The 23,203-nt window shown below is 39.9% G+C and overlaps 1 protein-coding gene across 1 annotated transcript in view; it reads left to right on the top strand.

The window, feature by feature from the left end:
* ipo11 (importin 11) overlaps positions 1-23,203 on the top strand; it is a 110,677-nt gene that overhangs the window by 67,914 nt on the left and 19,560 nt on the right. Inside the window, exons 22-28 of the mRNA XM_061767816.1 lie at positions 1,974-2,050; positions 13,830-13,909; positions 14,606-14,686; positions 15,891-15,986; positions 16,883-16,996; positions 17,488-17,609; positions 20,520-20,615. Coding sequence (XP_061623800.1) covers positions 1,974-2,050; positions 13,830-13,909; positions 14,606-14,686; positions 15,891-15,986; positions 16,883-16,996; positions 17,488-17,609; positions 20,520-20,615 — 666 coding nt within the window. The remainder of the gene's footprint in view (positions 1-1,973; positions 2,051-13,829; positions 13,910-14,605; positions 14,687-15,890; positions 15,987-16,882; positions 16,997-17,487; positions 17,610-20,519; positions 20,616-23,203) is intronic.

The raw sequence follows: 23,203 nt of genomic DNA, 5'->3' as shown, positions 1-23,203 counted from the left end.
GCACCCTTCCCCCTTTATGTCCGCATGCTGTCCTCAGTCACGTCCGCCTTCCTCTATATAAGCAGCGTGTCGGCAGGAAATGCTCCCAGTCAGTGGAGCGCTCATCAAAGTCACACAACAACATTTACAGATTTTGGAACTCTGTGCACGCTTAAGGCGCGCCGCATTATAAGGCGCCCTGTCCATTTTGGAGAAAATTTAAGACTTTTAAGTGCGCCTTAGGGTCGTGAAAATACAGTAATTAAGGTTATCCAGTGTACCTTTTCGACAAGCATAGGACAGCTAGCCAATCAGCGCCAAGTGCAAGAAGCTAACGTAGCAGTCATCCGGGACAGAGGTCTAACAAAATTTAGGATGAGATTAGATCAATTTGGTGTACAGTGGAACCTCGAGTTAACTGACTTATTGGGGGAGGGGTTGTCCGTTTAAACCGTTTGTTTGTTCGTTTGAGGGATTTTTTATTTTTTTTTTGTCACCTAAAAATACACAATACACTACATAATTATTGTAAATAAATTTGAAAAATCTTGAAAATGTTTGAAAAAGTTTTAAAGTTGACCTTAACTTCCCTTTAACCATTGCTGTGATGGTCTAATACTACCATGAGAATGCCATGATCGCTGGTGCTTGGTAGGCGTGATAATGCCGCGGTGGTGGAAGAAAGTTGTAAGACAGTGGCGAATTGTAAAGTCTGATGTACCACTCTCTTAAGCAGGGTGTACACATACCGATTTTACACATCTTAACATCCTTATCTTCACACATGACAAGGAAAAAAATCGCCAAGCGTGTGCTTACTACTTTTATAGTGTGTGGTGTACTCGAGATGACCAACAAAGCACTACACAAACATGGCAACATCACCAGACAGTTGCGAGTCCATCTCCGAATCGGATGCCTGTCAAAGAAGAAATAGAATGTGCGAGGCTAATAGCTATCTTTCGTGGTAACTAAATTGTGGTTACAAACTCTTTTCCTTTTCATTTTTATTGTGGTTAATGACATGAGGCATGTTATACAAACACTCAAAACAAATTTCCTTTTATCAGAAGGGAGGGAAAATACTCAAATTCGGCTCGATTGTCTCTGTTTTCCCCGCATAATAATTACATTTTTATTTAGTCATCAGCTTTATTCAGCCCCTTACTTTAAAAGTGGGTAGATACAAGCTTTATTCATCTGACACCAGAGGTTGACATACATTTTTCTTTGACACGCCCCACACATTAAAAAGGGACCTAAACAAAAGTGCACAAGAAAAATCAGTACACCAAATGAAGGAAATATTCAGGGGCTAAACACTGCTAACACTTTGAACACAGTTAGAGATAAGTGGGTTGCTCCGTATCATTATATTTAAATTCTGCTTATTTTCATGCAATCAGGCATGGATGGAGCTGTGGATACATGGCGTCGCGCATGGTCTGTCTTTTTAATGTTTTGGATGCATTTGAAAGCACTCTCTCACATAACCTTTTGTTGCACCTGCAAAAGGTTTGGCTGAGTGCTGGGAAATTTTTGCAGGTGTTACCTTTTTTTTGTCCTCCTGTCATCTCTTGTCTTTTTAACTCTTGCCCTTAATCTCCCTCTTCTTTGTGTTGTTGCCGAGCACTGCAGGATTAGCGTGATGTAAGAGTTTGTGACAAAAAGCCCCCCTCCCCTTTCTGTCCTGTACTTTTATCTTCTCTGATAAACAGTCCCGCTCAAAATATCCATTTGCTTTGTTTACAGTTACTTGTTGAACCAATTTGGCTTTTATCTTCTGTCAAATTGCTCTCTTGATTCACATCAGTTATTTGTAATGTATAAGATCAAATCCGTCTGCTCGAATTGTTATATATTTTGAGTAAAAGCCACATGCGTCGGTCAAGGGGTTTGTTATTCCTTATTTTGCAAGGTTGTGTGAGTTTGGAGAATTTAAATGAACGGCTTATTTCCCCCCCACCCCCCGGCCTGTCCCTCTCTTCATGCAGGTACGTGACTTTGGAGAACAGTCCAGCCATCACCCCTGAGCTGCTCAGAATTTTCCAGAACATGTCAGCTCTCCTGGGTGAGCCCCTCTGAGATTTGTTTCTGCTCTTTTAGTTTGGATTATTCCCCCGCTTCTCTGTCAAACAACATCACAACATACTTCATTCTAGCGTTGATACATGTGTTGGATACTAAAAAGGCTTCATGCATATGCATGCATTCTGACAGGATGACAGATGTTTACGTCTGCACGCCATGAGCTGGCATGGCATAGGCACGTCACCTCACAAGGTCAAGTCTGAGTGACACCACCAGATGCTGGACCAGCCACAATTTAGAAAAATAATAAATCATCACATCTACTATATTTTATCCCGAAGGAAGAAATTCACTTTTCACTGTGCTGTTATGTGTTAGTAGCGTGCAATACACCAATTCACACGCTGTCAACAAAGAGAAAGCAGCTCAACACTGTAAAATATTTACCTATATAGTGGCCAGAGGCATTTATTTACTTAAATGACCATGGGACTGTTAGGATTGTTACTATTAATTTGTACAAATGCATTTTTTTGAACATTTAATATTATTATCCATCCATCCATTTTCTATCGCGCTTAGGTTCATCTGTGAGCTGGAGCCTATCCCACCTGACGTTGGGCGAGAGGCGGGGTAGACACTGGACCAGTCGCCAGCCAATCGCAGGGCACATACAATATATTGTAGAAACCACTCTCAAATTGACGGAGCCCCAGACATGACAATGAAGGGGGAAAAAAATAAAGTTTACAAATGCAGCGTGCGCACGGAGTACTGTGGAACCTCAGTATAACGGACTAATGGGGCGGGGCTGGTCGTCCGATATAGCCGATTGTCTGTTACATTTTTTTTAGGCCATATTACTGTACAGTACAAAATGATTTTTTGTAGGTTTTTTTTTTGGTGCTGAAAATGCCCAGTACAGTATTGTCAATACATATTTAAAAAAGTTTGAAAATGTTTGAAAGTTTCACATTTTATCTAAATTTTAGCCATACCAATAGCATTCCAGACTCCAAAAGCTTGTATTTTGTATACCTCAGATTTAATTCCACGGCCATGCCGCTCTCTCTCTCTCTCTCTCTCTCTCGCTCTCTCTCTGCCAGTGGTCTAGACAACAGATAGAACCTAAATCTTGTCATATTGTATATTTGTGACCCGGCAAGACGTCAGTCCCATTCTCTTCCTGCATTGTGCCACAGCGCCAGTAAACAACAGTGGCCAATTCTGGAACTAACAGACTTTTGTCAACCGCAGTTTAACTGTCTGATGGAAACGATTTTTAGACACATTGTCCAGTCCGAACGGTCAGTTTTATCCAATATCTCAAATATTGCACCCAGCCAGTGCAGAATCTGCATATTCAATGGCTGTAGTGGAAAAAAATAAGTTAAACGAGTGTGGAACGAAAAGAAACTCAGCACTTTGTGTGGTGGAAAGTTTGCTGGACGATCTCATTACCAAAGTCATCAAACTGAAGTATTTATTTATTTATTTTTTTGCATGGTTACCTTCTTTAAAGGATATTTTTTGTACGTTTAATAGTAAAGGTAACTCAAGGGTCAACAAAGATACTTATAAGTAACCCCTAAGAAACAGCTGACTGAAAGGCCTAAGCTTTGACAGAAAATAACAAGATTTCTAATCACATAGATAATTACAGAAGGACAGAAAAAGGTCCGAATCCCTATGATGAGCCTGGGTGTTTTTACTCCAAACTATAGCGACCTGTAATAATCCTGGCGTTGGCTCAGCCTCAAGCAGTTGGGCTAGCTACACCGACCTCTGGAGTCAGGCCAGTAACTGGTGGAAGATTGAAGGCAACTGCCGGATTGAGCACCGGGTCGCTGCTTTGTAGTTGTGTGTGGTGAGAAGCCATATTGATTCGGTGCTTCTGCTGCAGACTGAATGAGACAGACTAATATGAACACTGGTTTAAACTTATTGGCTTACTGGAGCGTTTGATCATTTGCAGCACGGATGGGATTCAATTAGATTTAAGAGCAAAAGACACACGGGACCAGCCATAGATCTTCATCTACTGCTCTGCAACTGCAGTGGGAAACTTGCGGCATGTGGGCCATATGCAGTGAGAGCATTAGATATGACTTCCTTTGCAATTCTAAATCAAAATAAAACCTTAGATTACTTTAAAGATAAAACTACTTACATTTAAGCCAAATGCTTATTATGCGTAATAATAAACATTTGTTAAGAGCATTGCATCATACTTTTTCCATAGATTCGGAGGACTTGGTCATCATTACCAAAGTGGAAAAATGTTTTTTTTTTTTTTTAATGTACAGTATGAAATTAATTTCCTGGTATTCTGTTCTGCCCATGCCCTCCTTAATCAAGATGGAGCGTCATGGAAAAAAGATTGTGACTCGAATTTGCCTTCTATTATTATCATTGGCTGAGTTTCCTATAGACTTGTCACGTTTCTCTCCTTTCTATCGTTATGTGAATTGCTGCTGCTTTCCAACGGCTTTTACATTTGACGAAGGACGAGCTGAAAACACCGTCAGTGACAACTGACTAAATGCCAGACAAATGCAAATCTATGCACAAATTATAACCTATTTGCAAGCTTTCCAGGAATTAAATAAATACGCTGTCCTTTAATTTGAATTAAATTCAGGTGTTACAGCCTTTATAAAAATCCAGTGAAGAAAATGAAAAAAATAAATAAATAAATAAAATGCAGTCAGCCCTTTGCTATACCGTGGTTCACTTTTTGCGACGTCGCTGCATTGCATTTATTTATTTATTTTTTTGTCGTACTTATATCATGGATTATTCACGGGGCCATCCAATTCCCCACCCCCTCTTTCCGTGCCCTGTGCATGGGTCCACACAATAGAGACACTTCAGGAAAGGTTTATTACATTCAGCACACGTTATTCACCCTGTGACTCACACTACCAATATTTGACTAACAGGTGAAAAGGTGACAGCCGAGCGGCGCGTTTTCAGCAAATTTAGCAGACACGTCCTCAACGTCCGACAGTTTTTTTTTCACGATTTTGAAACCTCATTTTCTACACTTAGCAATTTTTTTTATTTAATTTTTTTTTTAATTCATTCAAATTTGGCAGGCTTGTTAACAACACATCTCTGTGGTGTGTCAAATTTATAACATTTTTATTTTCACTTTACAGGGCCTTCAACATTTCCCTTGACAAAGAGCCCCATGACAAATATTATTCAGACCTAAATTTTCAACTAGACCTTTAACTTTTACACAGGCTGCAAAAACTTTCATTTTTACGCCTTTTTCATTGTCTAGACTGAACCGCGTAAAAATGCGTCACGAAATGGGGAGTCGACGTCAATTTTCCACCTGCAGAGGTAGTATCAGAGCCTTAACAGAGGTAGGACCATTTTTGTGGATGGGTAAGGGAATTATCCTATGAGCGAAGTGAGAAGTTAAACACCCAACATTTGTCCTACAATGATTTTATACGTCAGAGACTGGCGCTGACGTCATTTAATTAGCTGATTGCGAAATACAATTGCAGGATGACTGTCTGAAATGTGCCCGACGAGTTCAGTCTTTAGCCAGAAGACACCCATTCAACACATGAAAATAACTCCAAATTAGGCCAGGGTACCTGCTGTTGGCTGGCCACCAGTCCAGGGTATACTTTGCCGCGAGCCCAAAGTCAGCAGGGTCGAGGCTCCAGCTCAGCCGCAACCCTAATGAGGACAAGTGCTACAGAAAATGGATGAATGGATGTGTAAGCCAGGATATGAATCAATTTAAACTTAAGTAACTAAATAAAATATTTCCAAACCTATTTTTGTCTTCATTTTATATTTTGCCTTATGAACCGAAAAGACTTCCATCCCTCACTTCTTTCATTGAAGAATATTTGTTTGGAGAAGTTACATTAGCACATTTAAAGCCCCCTAATTTCTTTGAATGCGCTTGTGGGGGCAAATCTCGTCGCTGTAGAGAAAGATAATAGCTCGGAATGATGGCAGCAGGTCAGGACAAATTGGCACAGGAATTTAAAAAGGTTTGTCACATTAATGCAACAGATCAGAAGATATATAGCCTGTTATTTTGGGAACACAATTTTAAGCATGCATTTCAATATAAGTCCATAGAAAATGCAGCAAATTAATTTTGCCCTTACACCCCCCAAACAAGTCAGTTATCACATTTGGCTCCTTTGTATCGCAGCATCCGGCAGTTCATTTATTTTTGCCCATGGAGAGCAGTGCAGCGATGTAGGCCATAGAAAAAAGTCTGGCTGGGATTGGTGTCGCAGCTTGCCAGGTATGTGGCCTGGTCCGCCTGATAAAAGAGCCCTGCTCCATCACCACTAAAATGGAGCAACAAATTCCCTAATTAGAATGTCAAGAGCCTTGCCTCGCCCTGACTCGACAAGCACTTTTCTCTGTGTAATACTGCCACCTCGCCCCCCAAGTAAGACATATTTCAGCCGCGTGTGGAGCACCGACAAGAAGTAAAGACGAATAAACGGCAGCAGTTTTTTGTTGTTTTGAGCATTGCGCTGACAGCTCGTGTTCGTTAATCTAACAGCCGTTTTATTTACTGCCACTGTATTTGTATGTGAGGAGTAATAAAATGCACTGCTTTAAAAGAAATGAAGGTAGTGAATTCTTAGAGCCCACTTTGGCTGCTCCGACTTGTCCAGGTTTGTAATTGCAATACCCACAAAGCAACTGGACCACATCGTTTAAAGCTTTGAATTGTAATTGATTTTGGTGTATATTAAGCCTGCAAGTGAGGGATATTTGCGCCTCACATTGTAAAACAAAAAACACACAAAATCATATATATATATATATATATCACAAAACAGAATTTAGTTCATAACATAATAACATGTTTGTAACAGTAAAATTTCTTATGTTGGGACCATGTATTTATAGAAGTGGAAAAATTTACTACAGCTGTAAAATGCTTAGAAGCTAAATTGATTGCGCTTGTCCTCAATAGTACTTGAATAAGACCTTGAAACCTGTATATCATTTTCAAACATTATTTTCAATAAAACTGAACCTGTGTTTTGTATTAAAAAAAATAATAAAAAAATAAACTATAACTATAAACATTGTATTTGTATCACGGATGCCTGTATTTTTAAAAGGAAGCAAAAAAAAAAAAAAAGTTGCTCTTCTTTAGACACCAAACTAGTTGAGACTGATATCATATCAAATGTCATCAAACTTCTGGCTGAAATACGTCATATGTAATTATTAAGTCTTAATATATTTTGTCATTGCCCTAGTGGTTAACATATACCGCTGAGGTTCTGCGTTCAAATCTCAACTCCCCCCTTGATGTGTAGAGTTTGAATGTTCTCCCAGTGCTTGGATGGTTTTTCACCGGCTGCTCCGGCTTCCTCCCACATTCCATTGGGGGTTGTTTTTGCAATGAAAAAAGGAGCATGCAGTGTTGGGTTGTTTTACCCCTCAGTACCTTTTAGTGTTTCTGTAATTATTTATAATCCCTGTAAATGTAATGTAAATTTGTTTGGGTTTTTGATTCATTTGTTACTTCTAACTGCAAAGTCGCAAAATTGTATCTGCAATTAGCATTCCAGTCGCCTTTGTGCTCACTCCACATTGTTGTGTGCGCCCATGTTTATTTCACAGGGGGAAAAAAATACAATTTAACCAATAAGTCATTTTATTTGTTTTTTAGCATTTTAAGTAAATATATCAATGAATTTTTTATCCTAAAACTATGTTCATACAGTTGATTCTTGGTCATCTGCAGTGGAGCAAAAATATGCCCCTGGCCACTATATGAAGAAATACGGTGATCACATATTTTGGAAACCTTTGGCTATTTATTATATGTCTGAGGTGAATCTATAGGAAAAGTAATGCAGAGGGATGCACAGTGATGGAATATGTTCGACATCACCACCGTATTTATCTTGAGAAAATCAATAAGTGTGGACACTTACGCCCTTGACCTATGGTCTGTGTATATAGCACACAAATGCTTTTCTTCTCACCACTTACAAGTAGACTTTAAGGAGCTTTTCATCTCAAGGGCAACCTTCTCTCCAAATGAACACTTTTTCCTCATATTTGTGGTTTTGCCTGCCGTCTGAACACAATCGGCCCTCTTATACCTCACCTATAAATGTTTCCACTGGTGGGAGCGTCATTCAAGGCTTGTGGAGACATAACTGGTGACAGCTAAGCTCACTGATGGTATATAAAGATGGAGGGATGTGTGCCATGTGCTTGAGGGCCACCACCGTCTTCTTTCTTTTGTAGATGTTTTGTTTGACTTGGTGTAGACTGCACCATTTCAAATTTTGACACACTAATAAGGCAACTCTTTGCCGAATACCCAGCTTCTCATTTGAAAGGCAATACTTGGCAAGTAGAAGACGTGAAATTAAATGCTAATTACCGGTATGTTTGATTCAAAGCTACAAGCGTGTAATTCTTCTCACTTTTACCCTTCATTGTTTTCGCCTGAGGTCGCATAAACACAATGAATCCATGATCAGAATAGAGAAAATGTGGATCCTTTATTTTACCATTTATATCTGAGGTGTTTATGTTCATGCCACTAATCTGGTGAGCAACCATTTAAAATAAATATATTAAATAAATAGATTTTAAAAAGGGCTTTCAGTTGTTTGCTGGCTTTGCATGGGATTTACATCCAATTAATTTATTTGTTTTCTACAAATTCTTTATTGTTATGAACACATGCATTCTTCTTCTTCATTTTACCCATCGCATTTGTGAACACACACACTGTTAGTGGCACACACTGGAGCAGGGGGCTACTTAAGCGCCCGGGCAGCAGTTAAAATCCAAAATTCCAAAGTCACAAATTTTATATGCAGGAAAAATCCATGGCTGTGTCCTTGGGTGGTTTTGCCATTGTTGTGCAATGGGGTGTATGGGGAACCAGTAGCCACAATATTGCAACCTTACTATGTTTACACACATTCATAGTTCATTCATTGTGTATTCCAGGTGTGTCAATGGTGTGCAGGTGCTTGGATTATTCCTTTTCAGATGGCTTTTCATCTTTGCACTGCTTATACTTAGTGGTGAAAGTCTAACATTCCCGTCAGAAAATGGCAGAGATATTATAAATACGTTTATAATACAGATGATGGTACCATGACTGACACAAGAGCACACCACTGTTCCGGTATTCCTCCATTGCCTTTCACACAGTCGACATCCAGAATTGGAGTTTACCTCAGAAGTCGGCAAAATTGCTGGCCAACTTCGGGCCGTCCCACTCCATGTTGGTGGAAAAACATTTGAAAATTCCCAGCTTTAATATGCGGCGTGAAAGGGACTGTTTTTATACAGACCTGTCTGGAATGCCCATTTCGTAAAGAGGGCATGCGTAAATAATGGCTTCCTGTGACAAGCAGATACTCGCAGTTTGTTCCTCTCAGCTTCTTGAGGTAAAATTGTGCCCGCAAAAACTCGCGTCATCAAAAACGATGCATAAAATAAATTGTTGAATTTAGTCACTCGGTTTTTGACCTGCAGACATCAGTCAGAATCATTTCACCGGAAATATACCTCTTTGCTTAAAACATTCCATTCATTAGCCAAGTTTGTCTGTACTTATTTATCAACAAAAAATGAAGGGAGTCTTCAGTCATCTTGTGACTGTGGGAGAGGTGGGCTGAAGAAGTAGGATTTGAAGAACGTTTCTTATGAACTTAGCAGAATGATATATATATATATATATTTTTTTTTGTGTGTGTGTGTGTGTGTGTGTGTGTTGGTTGATGAGCTATAAACTTTGTATCTAAACGGTGAGGAGAGCATGCAAAATGGCGATATATCATGGTTTTCATCAGACACTGAGGCTATATGCTACTTGTACAAGGGGCGTTTGTTTGCGGGGTTGTGGACATGGGCTCATCCTTTCTCATGAGTGTCATTTGTAATGCGATGTCCAGCTATTTTTGTAGCGTTTGTCTTGTTCTTAATAAAAATGAATAATCTCCTGGGCATGCAATTGTTTTTGTAAAGCTCCAGTTTTACACAGTCTGCTTCAAATTAAGAATTGCTTTATAATGTTTGCTCTCTCTGCATGTATGTTTGTCTGTTGAATTGGATGCTTTGTGTTTGAGTGCTGTAATACATTTGTGCTTAATACGTTTCATTGTCACAGTTCCACTTTTGCTGAGGTGAATATTGATGTGGCGGGGAATGCTGTAAAAAAAAAAAAAAAAAAAAAAAAAAAAAAGCCTCAGGAATAGACTGTGCACCTGCACAGATGGCAGCACCCATTATCATTTTTTGCCTCATTGTAGCTGGCTGAAGATTCAAGAAAACATATTGGAGCTGTTTGTCATACCTGGTCACCCCAGATGCCAAAAAACAAAACTTATTAGATGCCGTTTATTTTTTCTGATCAACTCAAGGCGACAGGCTCTTACCAAGTCCCTTCAGGTCTATTTCCTGCAGATGTACGTCTTAGTGCACTTCGTTCATATTAGGCGACTATGATTCTGTCTCAGAGTCGTCTAGTCTGTCAGTTTACTTTCAAGCTAAGCACGTTTGATGTAAATAGTAACTCTTACTCTAGCTGCAAGGTACTCTTTTGTCTGGCTGATTTGATCATTTCTATTCCTTGTATTTTCCTTTTACATTTCTATTATTTTCACACGTTCCTTTAAAATCTCTGTACACTGTGCCCTGTGGTCTTTTACAACTGAGCTCTTCTGTATGCTTGTAATTAGTCTTAGTCTTTTGCCTTAATTACTGTAATACTACAAGGCAGAATTTCATGGTTTTTTTTGGAGTAAGGTGGAGCGAATGGAAGTCCACCTTAATTGTAGTTGCCGAACTGTTTTGCCACCTAATAAATTCGTCTGATTGATTTACTCCTGCAAATTCAAGCCAAGAGTTGGCTGTTGGTCGTGGTGGAAGTCCCACTCTCCATATGACCTTGTAGCATATGCTTGATTCCTGAGCGTTGCTGAGTGACTGGCTCAATTCATAATCAAGGCAACGGAATTGTGTGTGTGTGGGAGAATGAATTTCCGCCCCAATCAATTTATCTTTGAATTGCTGATTTGCACACTTTCAGACTGCTTCATGTCTCCAGCTTGTTTGAATCATAAGAGCACCTTGATTTAGATTCTGCCCTTTCTCCTCTTGTAAATTGGGCTGGACCAAACCAACAGGATACACACACACATCTGCAGACAGTGGAGCAATCAAAGCTCAATTTCCTCACGGCAATGTTAGTCACAGATAAATGCACTCTGAATATGATATCATTTTCCTAGAGAATTTAGATTTGTTGTTGTTCTGGCCAGGAGGAAGTCGAGGAAATCACAGCATAATTTCTGGTTCAAAAAACTCTCAGAAGCATCACTTAGGTACGCATTCATGCAGCAGTGGGGTCTTGCCCCATAAAAAAAATACCGGCCTGGAAGAAATGGATCAAGACTATGTGGGTCAACGGCAGATTTCTTGTGGCAGCTGTGACTGATGTGATTGACACTGTGACCTGTGGCTCTGTGAGGTCTGCCATACACTGTAACATTCTATTCATCATTTGTCTCTATTTATCAATCTGCTGGATCATTTATTTACCCTGCGATTGGCTGGTGACCTGTCCAGGGTTTAGCTCACCTATCGCCTAAAGACAGCTGGGATAGGCTTCAGCTCATTCACAACCTGAATCTGAATGAGGGCAAAAACTCTTGAAGATGAATGGATGTATTTTAGCTGCATTTCTTTGTGTACATGAAGCCTTTTTCTTTTGGAGAAATTAAATGAACAAATACCAAAGGTGATGATTATATCTCCTCAAACACTGGGCTTGACTATCAATGCGTTTCAACAGCGAAGGTCAGACAAACACTGGAGGTTAACAATGAAATATGATATGCTTGCCTAATGACGTCAGAGGTGTTTAGTGATTAAAATGAAGTTGTGGTTAATATTTCTCTTCACATTAACGCTGTTAGATGAGCAGCCTCTGTCAGGCTGCGCTGTTCATTCGCTGGCATCCTGCATATCCTGAAACTGGCTATTAGGAAAGCTCATCCTGCCGAGTTTCTAGTTTATCGCTCTTGGTGAGGCACTTTGTAAATGTAATGTCTTTTTTAATGCAGTGGGAATTGTCTGAATTACAACCCCAATTCCAATGAAGTTGGGACGTTGTGTTCAACATAAATAAAAACAGAATACAATTATTTGCAAATCGTGTTCAACCTATATTTAATTGAATACACTACAAAGACAAGATATTTCATGTTCAAACTGATAAACGTGTTTGTTTTTAGCAAATAATCATTAACTTAGAATTTTATGGCTGCAACACGTTCCAAAAAAGCTGGGACAGGTGGCAAAAAAGACTGAAAAAGTTGAGGAATGCTCATCAAACACCTGTTTGGAACATCCCAGAGGTGAACAGGCCAACTGGGAACAGGTGGGTGCCATGATTGGGTATAAAATGAGCTTCCCTGAATTGCTCAGTCATGCACAAGCAAAGATGGGGCGAGCGTCACCTCTTTGTGAACAAGTACGTGAGAAAATAGTCGAATAGTTTAAGGACAATGTTCCTCAACGTACAATTGCAAGGAATTTAGGGATTTCATCATCTACGGTCAATAATATCATCAAGAGGTTCAGAGAATCCGGAGAAATCACTGCATGTAAGCGTCAAAACCAACATTGAATACCCGTGACCTTCGATCCCTCAGGCGGCACTGCATCAAAAACCGACATCAGTGTGTAAAGGATATCACCACATGGGCTCAGGTACACTTCTGAAAACCAATGTCAGTAAATACAGTTTGGCGCTACTTCCGTAAGTGCGACTTGAAACTCTACAATGCAAAGCAAAAGCCATTTATCAGCAACACCCAGAAACGCCGCCGGCTTCTCTGGGCCCGAGCTCATCCAAGATGGACTGATGCAAAGTGGAAAGTTCAAAAGCCAGCATCTGTGATGGTATGGGGCTGTGTTAGTGCCAATGGCATGGGTAACTTACACATCTGAAGGCACCATTAATGCTGAAAGGGACATACAGGTTTTGGAGAAACATATGCTGCCATCCAAGCAGCGTCTTTTTCATGGACGCCCCTGCTTATTTCAGCAAGACAATGGCAAACCACATTCTGCACGTGTTACAACAGCGTGGCTTCGTAGTAAAAGAGTGGGGGTACTAGACTGGCCTGCCTGTGGTCCAGACCTTTCTTCCGTTGAAAATGTGCGGCGCATTATGAAGCGTAAAATACGACAACGGAGACCCCGGACTGTTGAACAGCTGAAGCTGTACATCAAGCAAGAATGGGAAAGAATTCCACCTACAAAGCTTCAACAATTAGTGTCCTCAGTTCCCAAACGTTTATTGAATGTTGTTAAAAGAAAAGACGATGTAACACAGTGGTAAACATGACCCTTTCCCAGCTTTTTGGGAACGTGTTTATCAGTTTGAACCTTAAATATCTTTTTAGTGTATTCAATTAAATATAGGTCTAACATGATTTGCAAATCATTGTATTCTGTTTTTATTTATGTTTATCACAACGTCCCAACTTCATTGGAATTGGGGTTATAGGTTTCATTACAATCCTGATACCTGTTGCTGAGCGAGTAAAATTATCTTGTGCTGGTTGTTCAATTCATGATATAGTGGACCTTCCTAGGCTGAACACTGAGTGTGATTTCTGTCCATGTACTGGTGCATTTAACACTCTTGTGTGCTGAGTCATTTACTCAGATACACTTGTCCTTTTCCCTGCCTTCTAAACCCCTCTCGGCATTGTCAATCAAAGCATTTTTATTTAACATTTTAATGTCTGCCCTTTTGTGTCCAGAGTTGAGCTCGGAGAACCTGCGCACATGCTTCCAGATTGTCAATGCCTACCTGTACTTGTCCCCAACGGAGTTCCTCCAGGTGAGATATATACAAGCTGACTCAACTGGAGGATCAAAAGCACAAAACATTACATGAATGTATTAATCTCCTGCTATTCATGGCAGAAGCATCACTTCAACAGATACTGTACTTCCCTGACACCAATTACCGTCCTACTTTCTTATTTAGACAGGCATCTAAGGGCATTTTAGAAAGAGCACAAAAAATGCAAATATGTGAGTTTTTCAGCGAATAGCTGGAGAAGGTTCCACAGAATAAAACAGACGAATTTGTGAATTGTGAATTGGATTGCTGTATTCCATTCAAACCCTTTACAAATATTAGACTTTTTATGCAAGACTATCAAAATACCGGACAAATATTGGGAAAATCCAGTTACTGGTAATTAATTAATCTACAGTATAATTGGCCGGGTATCCCCCCTCTCAGCGGAGGTCCGCTGGAATAAGATCCAGCTCACCCCACGATGCTAATGATGACAGGAATTATTTTTATGAGCCAGAAGAAGACTATCGCTCTAAATGTTCTAAACTTGTGTTAGTATTCAATGTGGCATAGTGTCCACTGTGAATGGATGTGCAATATTTGCAGTGTTTGTCGTAAATTAACGTTTGTTCTTCAGCATTTCAGCTTCTCGGTATTCACGTGATTTCTTATCCATCCATCCATTTTCTGTACCGCTTATCACTAGGGTCGTTATTTGTATTTTTACAGAACTATGCAGACTCCTTGTGTCAGTCCTTCTGTGATCTGCTGAAAGACATCACGAATGAGGGACAGGTCCAAGTGCTCAAGGTAGGCGTGGTTTGTTCCTGCTTTTAGGGTTCCACAGTTTACAACGTAGCGACATACAATGTTTTGAGGTTACGAACGGCGTACACTGATGTAGTTTGTGCAGAGAAAGAATATGTCATCACACGGCTTAAGAAGGCACGCTCAGCTGCTGTCATACTAACTGTTTTTCAGTGGATTTTATAGTCATGGTCTAGAAGTACGGTTCATCCAAATATTTTCTGTAATTCTTACTTTATTACTGCATCAGTGTAGTGATAGAATATGGCGCAATTTGTCATACGAACCTCGTTGTAAACCGATGACTCTCTGTCTATGCTTTTCTGTGCAGCACCACACAATACATACAGTATTTCTCCCCCTCTACTATTATTGCTGCATGATCTTTGTGCTTTAGTGGTCCTTGTATGCTGAGCGCTTACCCAGTATGTGTGTGGCTCCTTTTTTCTGGTGACAAGAAACATGTCAGCCCACTCAATGGCACTTCATGACACACACGAGCACCCTTGGCGACATTTGTGCGTTTCCTTGAAAAGTTCAAATGAATTTATAATATCATAGACTGACACAGATGTGATGTTTATCTGTCCTTTCCCTGTGGTCATTCACACCTGAGCTAATTAATTCCACAGTGTGCAGGGGAATGCCATTGATTCATGCAGAGGTTTAATTGTGTGAAGGCTAATGAGGGAGGAGGAGTGCTTATTTATTGGATTCATTTGAAGTCTGCAAAATCTACAGAGCTGTGACTTTTAGGGAAACACAGCTAGGTTTAATAGAGGGTGTGTTCTTTTTCTTTTGGCAAGTACACTACACTAATAATAAACATGAAGTGGGAGTCTCTAATTGTCTTACTTTTGCTTTTACTTGAGCACTGAAGCCAGTTCTTTGTATTCCTACTTTCTTATGAACGTCACTTAAATGTCTTGGACTCACCTTTCGTGTCATATTGCAGGTCACAGCCCCAACTAAAGGCAAAGATTCTCCTAGCTCTTTTTTGTTTTTGTTTTTACTGACACTCATTTGCCTCCCAATGTCCCCCAGCACTTCACAGTCTTTTCCATCATCAGATGTCTACGTGTTATTTATTTTTTGATTGATTCATTATTTATTTTTTATATATTTATATAGCAGGCGTTCTTGCAATTTCCCTGCGATTCTCCTAGCTGACTTGTCCTTCAACTTCCACCTCTCTGTGTTACGGCAGGTGGTAGAAATAGCTTTAAAGGTTAGCCCCATACTCGGAGCCCACATGTTCCAGCCCCTGCTGCCAGCTGTCCTTAGAGGTGTAGTGAAAGGCGAGGTGAGTTGTCCCTTCACCTGAGCGCCCCATTGGCTGCAACTACTGTATGTACATGGTTCTAAACACAAATTTGACTCCAATGGTGTCTGTCCCTCTCATAGAGTTGGTGCCGCGATTAATCACCGAGTGAGTCATACACTTAAAAACTAATGCCTCATTTTCTATATTCTCTATTCATGTACAGACATCAAATAGTTAACTGTTGAGCATATATGAAATCTGTTAATAACCAAAACATAAGAGTCACTCAGTGTGGTGATTGCGTGTTGCAAATAAATTAGTTCCCTGTGCAAAATTATAGAAAATCTTATGTTATGTGAAGATGATGTTTAATAACAATTACATTTCATGCTAACTCTTGACATGTGGTTGCTCCACAAAGTTGCGTGGGTCCTTGTTTGTTCCGCTACTCAGCCTATTTACGTAGTCTACTTGGATTCTTTAACTGCGTTTCTCCATAATAGACCTAGTTTTAAATCCCCTTTTACTTGACATAAGTTGCATTATGCCTTTGTTATTCCAAAAATGTGTGTAAAAATAAAGTCCTTTACCTAGTAGGCACATTTCCCACTCTGCATTTGAGTAAATAAACACCCTGTCCACTATTTGTGGAAGTACGGCATGTCTTATCTGCTGATTCTAAACTCATTGGTATAGAACTTTCGAATGAATAACCTTGTTCTTGGTCACGTTTTCTTTTCTTCCTTTCTTTTCTGTCACAAAGATGTCTTATGATAGCATTTATTGATCATTCAGCACAGTTGAAGGTTATGGTTGGCCACTATCTATGTGTCAGTGGGCTTACTGTACTCCCCCAGTGCATATTGATCCATTGGTTATTTAAAGCATGTGTATGTATTTCTTCTTGTGAAAGCAGCTCTGTGTGTTTGGTACAGAGATACCCTGTGGTGATGTCCACCTACTTGGGCATCATAGGCCGCATTCTGCTGCAGAACTCCAGCTTCTTCTCGTCGCTGCTCACTCAGATGGCCTCCGAGCTTGGCCAGGAGGTGAGATTCTGTGCCTGTCCTTCATTGCCGTCTCCTCAGCAGTCTCTTTCAACGCCCGTTAAAGATGTCGCCTCAAAGTGCCTGTGAGAAGTGAATCGTTCAGAAACCGGGCTCAAAGTGATGAGCCACGGAATTGCAAATCGTCCTGTTTCCAGGCACTGAGTCAAAGCTCAAACCCCTTTTATTCTGAAACTTTGAAATTGTTTTTGACCCAACCAGAGGGAAATGAATCACCTACTGTTTATATTTTGGCCTTAATCAAATTGGATAAAAGGAAAGAATAGGCTGTTTGAAAAATCCCTTGGCTGTCACTCCACAGTCCCAAGCGCCGCTCTTCGAGGCTGGCTGCTAAATGAGGCAGAGTAAAAACGGGAAGGTATATTCTCACAAACAACAAGATTAATTCAGGCTCTTTCAAAGACTTTAATACCCACTCCTTTATTTTAGCCCTGTCTGTTTAAACATGGCTTCCCATCTTTTTGCTTTACCAGATTGACCAGTTGTTAGGCAGTGTGATTGAGATGTGGGTGGACCGCATGGACAACATCACACAGCCTGAAAGGAGGAAGCTATCCTCTCTGGCACTGCTTTCTCTCTTACCGTCTGACAACAGGTAAGACACATCTGTCAGTCATTCACGAGTATTTGGGGAGCCCCTTTCTATGCCTCTTAGCCTAGTCTGTGGGAGTATGAAAATAGATTTTCTGCTGACGTACGGTATACAGCAGTGATTCTCAACTGGGTGGGGGGGGGGGGGGGGACTAAAACACTTAACGTGAGCCTAAAAAAGCATATCCATCCATTTTCTGTACCGCTTATCCTCACGAGGGTCGCTGGCGTGCTGGAGCCTATCATCACGCAGCCCTACTAGTGCATCATAAATAAAATATCATTCATTTTTAAGGGTAATGGAAGATGAGTATGAATTTTGATTACATTATTTTGGGATTATAGTTATTGGTATATTTAGGTTTTCAACTATCAATATAGACAAACGTTTGTGCAGGGGCTCCCTCTATCCGTCCACAAAACGGGGTTTACTGTTCGCCTCTTCCACTGCATTTTACCTACTTGGCTCAACATGGCTCTTCTTGCAAAACCACTTACTATGATGTACTAATCTTTCCTACTAAATTCAGTGTGGGTGACCTGAATTGCGGATTACTCATTCGTTGAGCAGATTCAGCCATTGTAACTTTTGAGTAGTCCCTGTAAGAAATGTACAAAAATAGCTTGCCCTGTAGTTGTGCCGTAGCTGTGGAGTAGTCAGCATTGTGCTTTACAGTCTGTTTTCTCTCTGCCGTCGGTATCATCTTGGATCAAATCTGCCTCCGTACATGCTGAGAAATAAATCTTAAGAGATGCTAAATCTCCATTGCTGTTCTTTGTTGACTGATATGTGGATGTGATATGGGTTTTGCAGTCTCCCACGGTAACTGGACATCAAAGTCAGTATCGGGGTTGAAAAAGCAGCATCTGTGTTTGGATTGCTAATCCATACATACGTTTTTTTTTTATTATTATTTAAAGAAAATCGCTTATTTGAAAGAATGTATGTGAGGTCATGTGAATAGTTTCCCCATGTCATACATTTTTGAATGAAACTTCGCTATGTAGGCTTTAAGATAAGCTTTTCTAGTGATTTTTCCGTTTTGCGTCGTGATACACTTCCTCATCAAGATTTTTGGAGGACTGACATTTTCCGCAATCCTGATTGTGTAACGTTAGACAGCCATGAAATCCTTTGTCACACCCCCATGCTTGCTCGACATTGCCAATCGGATATGACATCCTTGGCTGGTCGGTCGCTGCATGACAAATCAACTATCCCGCGTATAATCGCAACTAAAATTGGAAGGGGCTCATATCTTGTTCCTCATTTTCCATTATGCATCCAATTATTTTTTTCCTTTCTCTAAGAGTGACACAAAGTTGTCAAACTAAAGTTGAGTAGCGCAAAGGTTTATGAAGTTTTCCAACTTCTGCTCTTAGTATTTTGTAAATGTACTGCTAATTTGCTTAGAAGCAAGAGAGAGCGATGGATAAGGGCAGTGTTTAGCACTACAAATTAATTGTGAAGCAGACCAGACGAGGGCCTCGTTAAGACACTGTGATTAAACGTGGCTGACTGTTTAGTGTGGCCAATGGACTAGATCAATTATTCTTTGCTGTTCTGCTTCAACACGCAATTAGTGCATCTGGGGTGTTGTGGTGACTTACTTCAATGTTCATTTTCAATGTCTTGGTGTCACAGAAACATGATGTTCAGCGGAGTAAAAAGACTCAAGTTGATGAGAGTTAAGCTGAGAGTCTTAAACTGTGAATATATGAATGGGTATTATCTCAGTTAATTACAGTGGAACCTCCAATCGAATATCTGAAAAGTGGTACAGTTTTTATTTATTCTTAGGAGTCTACTGTATCCTTAACACTGCCATTGACGTCTTTAGAAGTCAAATATCCATGTTAAATGGGAGGGCTGGCAGTGAATGAGTTTCAAGATTTTTTCAATCTTTCGCATGGTTACGTTCCAAAAACTACTTCGAAAAGCGATGGCCATACCCCGAAAATATTTTATTCTATAGTGAAACCCTGAAAATACCCTCCCACACTCTTTAAACGCATTCTGGATCCAGACGCAAGAACAGTGTTTCCACCGCTATAGCAGTTCATCATTTGTACCCCCGTTATTTTGCAAATTTTAAATAGATTATTCTTTTTTTTTTTCTACCGTGAATAAAAGTAGATGTGTTGCAAGTAGCTGGGGCCACAAAGAATATTGACTTGACTGTCTTGTTTGTCTTTGACATGCAGCCTGTTTGGCTTTCATATCAACTTTCACTGTTTTGAATTGAAAGCACGAGTCTCCAGAAGCACTGGTCAGCCATTAGAAAAGTAATCACTGGGGGACGTTGAATAAAGTCACTGTGTTGTGTTATGTTTAACTGTGTGGTAATGTGGTCTTTAATTGGATATTGCTATCCGGCGGTGATTATGTGGCCTTCCAATTCCAGTGTTTTTTTGTTAGTAAATTTATCAACTTTCCGGAGTCATTTTAAAGTTGTACAACTGATGCATTTTTTTTTTACAGCCAACATGTGCAATTATTAATATATTCAGGCCCTGCAAGCCTTCTAAAGAGTGTGTGACGTTTTGGGCTGGTTTTTTTTTTTCCATTGGCCTCTGCCTTTCTTGCTCTTCGAACTGTGATATATTGAGATGCTCCCGCTTGTGTGCATGTCGCAAATAGAAAGGTTAATTTCAAATGCCAGAAGCGACGTGTCAATGGTCATGCCTAAAAAAAGAAGGAAGCACTAGAGCACTGATAGATGGGATCGATCAACTTTCCTTTGGGTGGCTATGTTTTTTTTTGTTTTTTTGACAGCCACTTAATCACTGGCAGGCTTAAACAGATTGTGACTCTTCGTTACGATGATGCTCTCGTTAATTTTACTGGATACAAACATTTTCAAATGTCATCAGTGACCATGACTTGTGACCCGATTGTTTGTCTGTCATCCAGTGTGATCCAGGATAAGTTTTGTGGCATTATCAACATCTGTGTCGAGTCTTTGCACGACGTGATGACGGAAGATCCCGAGACGAGCACCTACAAAGAGTGAGTATACATGTTTGTCTGATTAATGAATTAACAAAAGTTAACCGGTCAATATTAATACCTTACAATTTTTTTTTAGAGAAGACATGCATTATTTTTGCAATTTAAACCAGTTCCCAGCTATATTTACAGGTCTCTGACATTCTTCGGTCAAAATACACAAAAGATAAAGATTTAACATACACCTGTGTCATCCTGGTTGAAATCAGTCTGTTTTGGGGGATGGTTGTGTCTCATGCAAATAAGCCATTGCTCAACGCGCTGCCTCGTAGTGCAGCCGGACCCTGTCAGTGGCTTGCAAATGGGAGATTTTCAGCCAGTGTAGCTGATTAGTCATGGGTAGAAAACTCAGTGTGGTGCCGGTATTATTTAAATAAGCCCCACTGTTGCATTATAGCTAGGCAAAATTCAGATATTCCCAGATATTTTCAGAAATAGGAAACTGACAAAAGATTTAATTGGGTATTTAATTTCACACTCGTTGGGTCTCCTTTAAATGATGATCGAGAAGTGGCCATGTTTTTTTACATTTATAGTCACATAAATGTAAAATGTGTTTAACTAATATGGAATGTTAAACATTAAAACAACACAACTCTACCTCTAGAGCAGAGTCAGTCGAGCAGAAACCCAACTACTTGTATACACGCAATTGAAAAGTAACATTTTCTTTTATGTCTCTCTTAAATGATGAATGAGGAACGGTATTTTTGTTTTCCGTGAAATGTCATTAGTATAAAATGTAATAATTACTAATCCTAATGTAAAACAACACACGCACAGATAACAATCGGCCTCTTCACTCAGTGTTCCTTCTTGGCAAACAGCAGAAACAGATGAACTCATATGTTTTCTTTTGCAAAAAAGTTGGTCAGTACCTACTTTGGCTAATAACAGAAATGGATCAAAACAGGAAGTTTAAAATTTCAAAATCCCTCGCAGCACTTCCATTCGGTCATACAAATGACTTTTGGCCATCATCAGGTTCTTCATCTTAATTCTTTGTGCTGACTGAAATGAGGCCTAGTCAGTCTATTTAAGGCATTTTCTTTCTCCAGAAAGATTTTAAGAACTGAAGAACCTTGCAGGCACCGCAAATGTAGTGCTGGAACACAAATTTCCATCCCAGTTTCTTTTCATTAAACCATGATTGTCAGTAGCGTCTCTCCCACGCTCATGATAAGCGCAAGGTTGAAAGTGTGCGTCTTTAGTCCTGGATGGTGACTGATGAGCTGAGGGAGGATGAGTGCCGCTGGCAGGAGCACATTAACAAAAAAAACAAAAAAAAAGTCAATCAGTTGAAGAGAAAATGTCCCGTGCAGCTCGGGGAAAGGAATACTTCCGTCGTCCTTTGAAAGGGAATTTGCGTCTGAGTATGTCTGTGCGCTGTGTCGCTGAAGCATCAGAGTAATTTCTAAGCTCCATGCAGGGGCCCCTCTCTCTTCTGTCGATGTTGCTCTTTTCTCTCTGTCAAGGTGCCAGGAAAAAAATTAACTCAAAGCTTTAACAGAAAGGTTAGTTTGGATGTTTCTGTATCTAATGGTTGATGCTTTCTGTGCTTCACAGCAAAGTGACAGATTTGAATTTTCTACTAAGAAAATGCAGTAAATTGCCTGTGTGTATGGTGGATGTACATCTACCATCCACTTGCGTCACTCGCAAAGCTCCTATGAATAAGTGATTAGATTTGAGCCATCAATTCTCAGTTTCCCTGCTTCGCGCACATCCACTCATTCCACTTGCAAAAATACTCTGGATAAACAATTTTAAGTTATCTATCGATCCCACTATTCGCTGTCTCTTCTCACCGCTTGCCTGCCTCACCCACCCCCACTTGCTCCATCCACTCTTTAAGGTGCTCTGAATAAGCAATTTGCTCTGTCGAGACCACAGGTGTCAAACTCAAGGCCAGATTCGGCCCGCCACATCATTTTATGTGGCGCGCGAAAGCAAATCATGTGCATCAACTTCCATGATTCTTGCTCAAATCTGTTCCAAATTTTTATATAATATTCATATGTAATAAATAGTAATGAATTCTTGCCTCCAAACCCCTTTTACAGTTACTTGAACAACAGTTGAGCAAACCATTATCCTTGACTTCTAATTTCAATTTATCCATCAATTTGTTGTCTGTGTGTAATATATGATGAGGCAATTAAATGGCCCTCTGAGGAAAACCGTACCTACAATGTGGCCCGCGACAAAAATGATTTTGACACCCCTGGTCTCAAATCAGGACTCAGTATAGAGCGTATTGACACAGAAGTTAAAGTAAATAAAAAACCCAGTTGGGATTTACCACAATTACAGTTGTTATAGTAATACACTGCACTATGTACTTGTACTACTCTTGTGTGCATCCACATTATTATTTTTTGTGTTTATTTATTTATAATATATCTTGGAGGAAATGTTTTTTTTTTCCCTTTTTTGGAAGAAAAAAAAGAATTTCGACATTTGGAGATGCATGCTTTTCATTGAAGTTGTGTCACTCAGAAGAGAAGCCTTTGCCCCAAAAATTAAATGTGTTCTTTGTTCTTGGCAGAGAATTATTTATCGGCTACGTTCATACATTTTGCACTGAG

The sequence above is a fragment of the Phyllopteryx taeniolatus genome, chromosome 3 (assembly GCF_024500385.1).
Source record: "Phyllopteryx taeniolatus isolate TA_2022b chromosome 3, UOR_Ptae_1.2, whole genome shotgun sequence".
Classification (NCBI taxonomy): Eukaryota; Metazoa; Chordata; class Actinopteri; order Syngnathiformes; family Syngnathidae; genus Phyllopteryx; species Phyllopteryx taeniolatus.
Note: the sequence above shows the minus strand (reverse complement) of the source record. Positions and strands in the feature narration are given on the sequence as shown.